General features: G+C 46.7%; 1 protein-coding gene across 1 annotated transcript in view; it reads left to right on the plus strand.

The window, feature by feature from the left end:
• LOC108803423 (tyrosinase-like) overlaps positions 1-8,061 on the plus strand; it is a 21,667-nt gene extending 13,606 nt beyond the window's left edge. Inside the window, exons 5-6 of the mRNA XM_018575265.1 lie at positions 5,095-5,233; positions 7,881-8,061. Coding sequence (XP_018430767.1) covers positions 5,095-5,233; positions 7,881-8,061 — 320 coding nt within the window. The remainder of the gene's footprint in view (positions 1-5,094; positions 5,234-7,880) is intronic.
• Positions 8,062-8,582: the final 521 nt, after the last annotated feature.

Raw genomic sequence — 8,582 nt, forward strand, 5'->3', positions numbered from 1 at the left:
GCAGTCCCAGGGTAGCCGGGCAGGTTTAGCTTGAGGTATAGTGACATTTCAGCGGCCCATGCTACCACTAGGGTAGCGCAGGAAAGAGGCAAAACAGCAGCAAGCACAGTTTATGCCAGGAGTGGCGGGGTTCACCGATGAGGGACTAGGGGAGTGGGTACCTCACCAGTATCTCAGGAGCAGAGTGATGATCCATGGCTGGTTAGACTTCGTGTCTCCGTGGTGTCAGTTCTCGAATTCTCTCTCACCGGCTGGTAGGGTAGGTTTCGGCGGGGGTTCCAGTGTTGTAGCCAGCGCTCCTGGCGCGGAGAGGCGAGTCGCCTCCATTCTCCAGGTAAGTCAGGGTTCGCTATTCGTGGGTGCAGGGCGGGATGCCCTGGGCCTGTTCCAGGATGAGCTGCGGCGCCTTCTGCGTTGGAGTAGTGGACGGAACTCGGCGTCCAGGTCCGGGCCTAGCCAATCTGGGATCCTTACCGGCGCCACTTCCAGGAAGGAAAATAGATCATCAAGCTGGGCCAGGTGACGCAGGATGAAGGACCGGCCATTCCGGGGCACGTTCAGGCTGAAGGGATAACCCCACGTGTATAGGCCACCAGCGCGTCTGATTTCGGCTAGCAGGGGTTGTAGGAGCCGCCTCATGTGGAGAGTGCGGCGAGACAAGTCCGGAAGGATAGCTATGTCAACCCCATCAAAGGGGACATGACCCTTCTGCCACGCTTTACGCATCACGGATTCCTTAACCGCGAAAAAGTGGATTCGGCAGAGCACGTCTCTGGGCCGGGAATCTCCATCTTGTCTGGGACCCCCCACACGGTGGACCCGGTCTATCTCCAGGGGGGAATCCGGGGCCTTGTCCAATACAATGTTAAGGATGGCCGACACTGTGGGGCGGAGGTCTGCTGCTCCCGTAGCCTCCGGGAGCCCCCGGATTTTCACGTTGTTCCTCCTGGACCTGTTTTCGAGGTCATCCTGGGCTAAGAACAGGGTGGATATGTGGCGATCGTATGTCGACCTGTCCGACTCAAGGCGTTCTAGCCGGCGGGACAGTTGGGCCTGGTCATCTGTCAGAACGGAGACTCTTGTCTCCAGGTGAGAGACCGTCTTGTGGATGCCTGCTATATCTCTCTTCAGCGTGGCCTCCATTTTGGTGACCAGGGCGGCCATATCCTGCCGCGTAGGGAGGGATAGGAGGATGGAGGAGATCTCGCTGGTGGATAAGGAGGGTGACGCGTCTGGTGTCTGTTGCGGGGTCGGGGTGAGGCGGATAACCGGTTCCTCGATGGTACTGTGATCGGGTGGCGATTTGGGTGCACGCTGCTTAGCGGGGACTCCCGGATCCGGAGATGGCGGTGAGGCCGGGGCACCACGAGGGGAGCATGGAGTTGTAGGCCTCTGAGTCTTACCCTCTGTCTCGGTAGCCATGGCCCTCCTCGGCGTGTTGCGGGTCGATGGCGCCTGGCTTGAGAGGTATCGCTGCAGCGATGTCAGTGAGCGCCTGCTGTTGTTAGACTTGGATTTCCTTTTCTGAGACATCAAGAACTGGGTTGTAAGATGCCGTGTTCATCTGAATAGTCCCCGGGGGTAGCAGAGCTCCAGCAATGTGCTTCCTCACGCCGCCATAGCCAAGCCACGCCCCCCGTCAGTAAATGTTGAATGTGTGATGACATGGTGATCAGTTTATAAGTGAAATGTGTATTGGCGTTGAGTTATGTTTGAGTGCGTTATGCTGTGTGACCTGGTTATGGAAAGACTATCAGCACCATCCCTCGTTATCTCCCATTGTTCTCTGAGGGAGCTCAGAACAATGACATTCTGGCCAGGCCATGCTATGGCTGTCTGGAGCTATTTAGCAGGTGGACACCTGTGGTGTTGTGAAGACAGGATTTCTGGGAGGAAATACCCATTTGGGGAATAGAAGCTGCTGTGTGGACATCACAGGAGGAAGGTGCTGTGATATATCTTTGTACCATAATTACATATTTGTCCCCCTAATATAAATCCAATCACACCATCCAGAGATGTAGATCCAATCATGATTAAGCATTATTTGGTCAATGCCGTCGTCTGGGATCACAAACAGAACGCAGACGGGGGGAGTGTCCTTTAGTGTGGTATCAGTGTTGATCTTTAACCCTTTCACTGCCAGGTCCATTTTTACATTTTTTTGCATATATCAAAATGCACATTTTAGGCCTGAAGATTACTTAACCTCCTTCCCACTTATATATTCCCTAATGGCAGCAGTTGCAATATTTTGTCACTCGATATTAGCGCCACTATTTATTAAAGCCAAATTTTCAGTAAAAAATGCTTTCAAATTAATTTTAGTGGACATAACCACAATACTCACTTCTATGGTAAAATATAAAAGATGAAGTGTTGCCAAGTGTGGAGACTGATAATTGCGTGCACCCATGAAAATGCAAAGAATTTTTGGTGCCCAAAATTATCAATGTCCAACACTTTAATAGCTTTTTCAGGTCATCAAGCTAACTGTGAATTATGGCCGAGAATTACTCCTCTCACTCCAAGGTGCAGGGCGATACCTAACATGTGTGGCACCATTTTACATGCAGGTGTATGCGTTTACATTTCTGTGCAGGTGGGGGCTTTAAACAACTTTTTTAATTGATTTTAAGTTACATTTTTGTAAACTTTTTTTACTTAACGTTGTTGCTTTCAAAGGGTTAGGGGGTTGACAAGCCTGTGGGTGTGCTAGGTGGGGGTTGGAATATTTTAAGGACCAGGTGAGACAAAGTTTTTTGTTAGATTTTCTGACTTTTTTCTTAAAAAAATAGGTAATATTACAACGTGGCAACTATTCCACAAGAACATCTGGTACAATAAGGCACTTTGTCAGTCGAGGAACAAGGCAGCTAGAATAGGCAGAGGTACAGGTGGTTGAAGACTCGAGGAGTGCTTTAGGCAGGTCTTCTTCACTGACAAGAAGCAGCCCACAGACGATGCTGTTCTGGTGGATACCAGTTGAAGGCTGGAACAGAACCTTTTCCCGATTAGACAAGGATGTCCCTATGCTGTCCCTCCTTCAATTCCAGAACTTTTCCCCTGGCTTTGCCTATCTGTCTTCCCCAGTGTGTTCACTGTGCCCACCTTTTACTCCCCCACTGCAGAGTTCACCACATGAATGGCCACATATAACCCCTCTGGATTCAATATGGCAGCCCAAATTTCAGAATAATTCTGTGTCCAGACACAGGCTGCTCCAGGATGGCTGCCAGAAGCTCTGGTGGGTTTTCCTAGTGTCACAGGTAAGCCGTGATCAGGAGATGACAGATACCCAAGAAGTGACTGAGCAATCTAAGAGTTCTTACCACTCCCTAGGTGTAATGTCAACTGCTGTCAAGATGCCATGTTACATTCCAAGAAAAAGTGCGTGGGGACTGGTCCTGTCTCTGCCCCCTCCTATAATAAAGACCAGTCACTGCTGCTCTCTCCTTGTGCAGGGTGACTGGTCTTATCTCCGCCCCTCCTGTAGTTTTCTGCTGGGCCCCTCCCACAACTCTGCTCTCTGCACAGGCTCTGTACTCTGTGATGATAGGTAAGAAAAAAAGCCTAAGGCCTCGTTCACACCTGAACGTTTTGTAGCGCGTTCTACGCTCGACGAACGCTCTACAAAACGCTCAAACATCTAAATCCCATTATATTCAATGGGTCTGGTTCCCACCTCGGCGTATTTCAGCCCAACCATAACGCGCTACAAAACGGCCCACGCCTGAAAAGGTCCAGGAGCTACTTTGGGCCGTTTTTGTTGCGCGTTTCCATTGGGATACAGCCAAGTAGCCCTCGAAAACGCACGTTTGTCACGCGATTTTCTTACCGCGAATCGCGGTAAAAAAACCCGCGCGACAGACGGGCATATACATTACGCCTAGGTGTGAACCAGGACTTAAGAAGAAAACTAATGCAGCTACCACATCTAGGGACTGTTAAGCTGTAATATATAACATTGTTGTTTTTGGCTTTAGATACACGTTTAGAGTCCTCACCATGAGGACAGAAGTGATAGAGTGATAGAAGTAGAGAGACATAACATGGAGCATGTATAGGGTTCCATATATATGTCAATACTGAGGTACATGGACAGGAGGAAGAGTCTTCAGGAGTCAGAGTATTGCACGTGCCATCCACTGATTGCAGATACAAAGCTTTAGGGTCATATATATATATACAATGCTATTATCAATGTCTGTGTCCTTATTGTTGGACTTTAATTGATTCCATTAGCTCCCACATGGATGTGTTTGGCATTTCTGATTCTGTTTTGGTTTTCTTGTGGTCTGGGCTGCATTGTCTTCTGTACCTTGGCTGTCTTTTATTTCTGCAAGGCTCAGTAAGTTCACTATATGCGGAGTCCTCCGTTCCCTTCAGAGGCAGTATGTCTACTAACACAAGGAGCAGACCAAGGGCTTTCCAAAGAGCTTCAACTATGGATCACTTGGCTAAACAGGTCCATGGGAAATCTTAATCTGTTACCCCGACCTGGCCCCCAGAACTGCCTCTCCTATAGATAAAGTGCTTCTGGTTTCCAACTCTACAGCTTCATTCTAGTCTGCGGGTCCTGGCTGGGGGAGGGGGGTTCATATTTGAGCAGATAGCACACTTACACTTCTTCTCAAGTCACTTGATTGGTCATGTGATATCCATAGCTGGCACATATATGGAGTAACACATACCAGCACAGTGATTATTCTTTGTGTGATCTTCTTCATGTTTTTGACTTGTTTTGTCTTATTCTAAATTTCTGCTACTTCATTCATTTTGATTCAACCTGGAGCTTTAATTGTGTCCGATCTGCTTGGTGGTGACGTCTCAGCTCCTTAGGGATAGACCAACGCCTTGAGTTAACTGAAGTCTCTGTAATTCATTGCACATTGGGTTGTATATTGTCCCATCCAACTTTCTGTACTTCATTACATGTAATAATAATATGAGGGCAGCTTACAAACATGAGGACTGTCCATATACCTGCTATGCTGTCACCCGGATTATTTCGAGAGCGGTGTCCACCTTCCCAGATTCTTCTAATAAGATTTTTTTTCTGCTGATGATGAGGTAATGATGTTTCTCTTTCAGGGTTTTTGTCACCAGATGGGGTGACATTGCGAAGAAGCATGCACAACCTGGTCCACATCTACCTAGGAGGAACCATGTCTCAGATCCCCATCTCTAGCAATGACCCCATCTTCATTTTTCATCACAGCTTTGTCGATAAGTAAGAATCTCCTCTCTTATCCAGGCAGATGTTTCTGTCGGGTATTAGAACGGGTTTCGTTGGGGATTCGTCTTCCAATAGAATGAGTGTTCGTCAGGTCCTTCCAGGTCAGGTCCATCCGGGAAGTCTTATAAACAGGAAGTGTGTTATATAATGGCCTCAGGAAGCATCTCAATGAAGTCAAGATGTCCAAGTGTGTTAAGACCAAATGTCCCAAGTGTGTGCCCGTACGTCATCCAGTGTGTCCAGCACCAATCCTTCCCTGGATGTCTTTTCAGCTCGCTAAAATACTTCTCCAAAATGCCGAAAGGGCAATTTTTCGGACAAAATAGCCTTGCATCCCTGGTTTCTCTCCTCCCCGCTCGGCGCTGCTCTGTGTACTAGTGGGGAGGAGAGAATCCGTCACAGGAAGCCGAGCTCTGCGGGGAGGAACGCGCTGTAAGTGGCCGAGGTCTCTCTTCCCGCTCAGTCTCCTGTGACAGATCAGGAGAGCGGCGGTGTGGGGGCGGAGACATATGTCCGCTGTCACAGGAGGCCAGGCCGGTGGTGAGGGGGAGGAGTCAGCTGTCATAGGAGAGCCAGCTCTCCTTCCCGCACCGCTAGCTCATCCTCCTGTGACAGATCAGGAGAGCAGCAGTGTGGGGGTGGAGACAGCTGTCACAGGAGGTCAGGTTGGCAGTGTGGGGGAGGAGTCAGCTGTCACAGGAGGCCGGGCCGGCAGTGCGGGGGAGGAGCAGCTGTCACAGGAGACTGAGCTCTCTTTCCCGCACCGCTCGCTCAGTCTTCTGTGACAGCGAGTCAGGAGGGAGAGCGGGTGATCAGTGATCGATGAGTGTTGTAAATAATTGAGGACAGAGTATGTTTACTGTGTCCCCAATTATGAATGCATGGGAAGGGATCTACATCATATGTGTACCTAGTAATCATACTATCTCCACAAGTTATGAATGATCAGGAACACTCAGTATAGAGTAACAGTACAAAATAAAAATATTTAATAAAAATAAATAATTAAAAGTTAAATATAAAAAATTAAAAAGTTTATAAAAAAATAAATACAAATAAAATATTTAAAGGAGAATTACGGGGTCAGGACTTTTCCCCATAGTTCTCCTTAGGGTAACACAAACTAGCGTCCTCCCGTCACCCTAAGCTCAGTATATAGGGAGCTACAGCTCGCGGTATACTGAGACGCCACAGCCGGAACGGATCCCGACATCGAGATCCGCCCAGCTGCGTGACTGACAGCTGGCTCCTCCTATCTAGAAAAAATCATTGTCCCATCGCGCCCCGAACCATGAGGTGAGTGAAAACCCCCCCCCCCCCTCATAGTTCTCCTTTAAGAACATTTGAAAAGTTTAGAAAAAATTGCAGTTTCAGTTTCGGCCTGACATTTATTTTATTTTCAGTTTTGAATTTTTAACCCTAACCCTAGTATTAATATTTCATGTTATCCCAGTATAGTGAATAAAAACCCGGATTATTTTATTGGGGAAAATTCCTTCATAACCCCCGATAGTTTGAATCTGTTGAACCATCAGAGCGATTAGGACATCTCGTCCCAGAATATCAGAACTTATTTATATCTGAAAGATATGTATCAATTCTCATCATTAATGAACGGTTTCTTATCACATTCCTAACAGGTAAATGACAATTAGACACGTGGATTTATTCTCAGAAAATGATATATTATATATAATGCAGATAATTCAACTTCTCAGGAGTATAGAAATGATTATTAATTTGTAGGGAGCAGTTCTGGCCAGGGGGACACCGGTGCTGGTTTGTCAATCCTGTGCTCCTTACACTTCCCATCTGCTGTGAGATCTTCTCATCCCAACTTAAAGTGACATGAAACCCTCAGATTGTGTAACATAAACCAATACTGTAATGTCGCCTTACTGTAATCCATGGTTGTTTCCCTTCTCTTTGCTGCTCTTCCTTTTAAATCCTCATGTCTTCTCATGCTTGGGGAGAACTTCCCTTTGCAGCTGACTGCCTCTTCCTGTAGTGCTGGCTCAGGTTGTGAACCTTCACACAGACACCATGTATCCATTCCAGAGACAAGGCAGTCTGCTGCAAAACAGACGTTCTCCCCAGCATGAGAAGAGATACGGATTTAAAAGGAAGAGCAGCAAAGAGAAGGGAAACAACCATGGATTACAGTAAGGCGACATTACAGTATTGGTTTATGTTACACAATCTCAGGGTTTATTTTTCACTTTAACTGATAAACTTAAAACAATGTCTTTTGTTTCGCTCGAGTTTCCTCGGATGGATTGTTATCAGTGAGATGTTGAGTCTCTAAGCGAGGAGACTTTTCGGGTGTGGCAATCAGTCATCTCTTATAGACCTAAGAATTCAATTGGTCTCATTTGAATCGCAATGGAGTGATAGTCTAATGTTTGATCATCTGATCTTGTTCTGTGAGAATGACCTGAACTGTATCAGCATTTGGCAGCCATTTTGTTCCTTCATTAGGCCTAGTCAGCTTGTATGATGGCACATTGGTATTGCAATATAAAAGCAGTTTGTTATTAAATGACTTCCATTTGTAGAAAAGACCAAACATTTCCCACTCTGAGCGTCCTGTACAGACACATGTTGACATTCATACTTTGTTTCTTTTTTTTGCATTCTGCAGAATCTTTGAAACGTGGATAACCAGATATGACGCATCGCCGACTTTATATCCTGACAACAGTGAGGTTGGCCATGGTCCAGAGGACTGCGCCACACCGTATTTCCCATGTTATAAGAATAGAGATCTCATCCACAAGTCAATGACATTCGGGTATCAGTATTCCTCCTTCCCACTGAAATAGTGGAAGATCGGCCGTCTGATTCGTCGCAGAACAGACATGATGAAGAATGGCCAAGGAACGTTTTACATCTATTTATGAGAAGTAGTTTTACTCTGCGTTTGTGAAAAATGTCATTTCTCTCAGAATATCGAGTATTCCATTCAGGAACGCTGGAACTGAGGAACTGCAATGTTTGTGGAAAACTTTGCTACCCCATAATGCCCCCAGCCCCTGCAGCAGCCAATCAGGGGCTGAGGATGAGCAGAAACATGAAACCCTACATGGGGAGAATCATCTCACTCTACATGTTGTGAAGATAAATCGGATGATTTCGGGGGGCAAATTAGTGAGTTCTGCTGCTGCAGCAGAACTCAGCCAAAGCACCTTATAAACTATGGTAAGTGTTCACCACTATGTCGCTTTACCTCATATTACCACTTTGTGTGCATACAATTGTAGTTACACACTTATAATGGGGGGGTGCAGCCATTCTTTAGGGTTTGTCACAACATTGGTAATAAAAAATGAAAGTACACAACTCT

Source organism: Nanorana parkeri, unplaced genomic scaffold, assembly GCF_000935625.1.
Source record: "Nanorana parkeri isolate BGI_ZX_2015 unplaced genomic scaffold, ASM93562v1 scaffold3712, whole genome shotgun sequence".
Classification (NCBI taxonomy): domain Eukaryota; kingdom Metazoa; phylum Chordata; class Amphibia; order Anura; family Dicroglossidae; genus Nanorana; species Nanorana parkeri.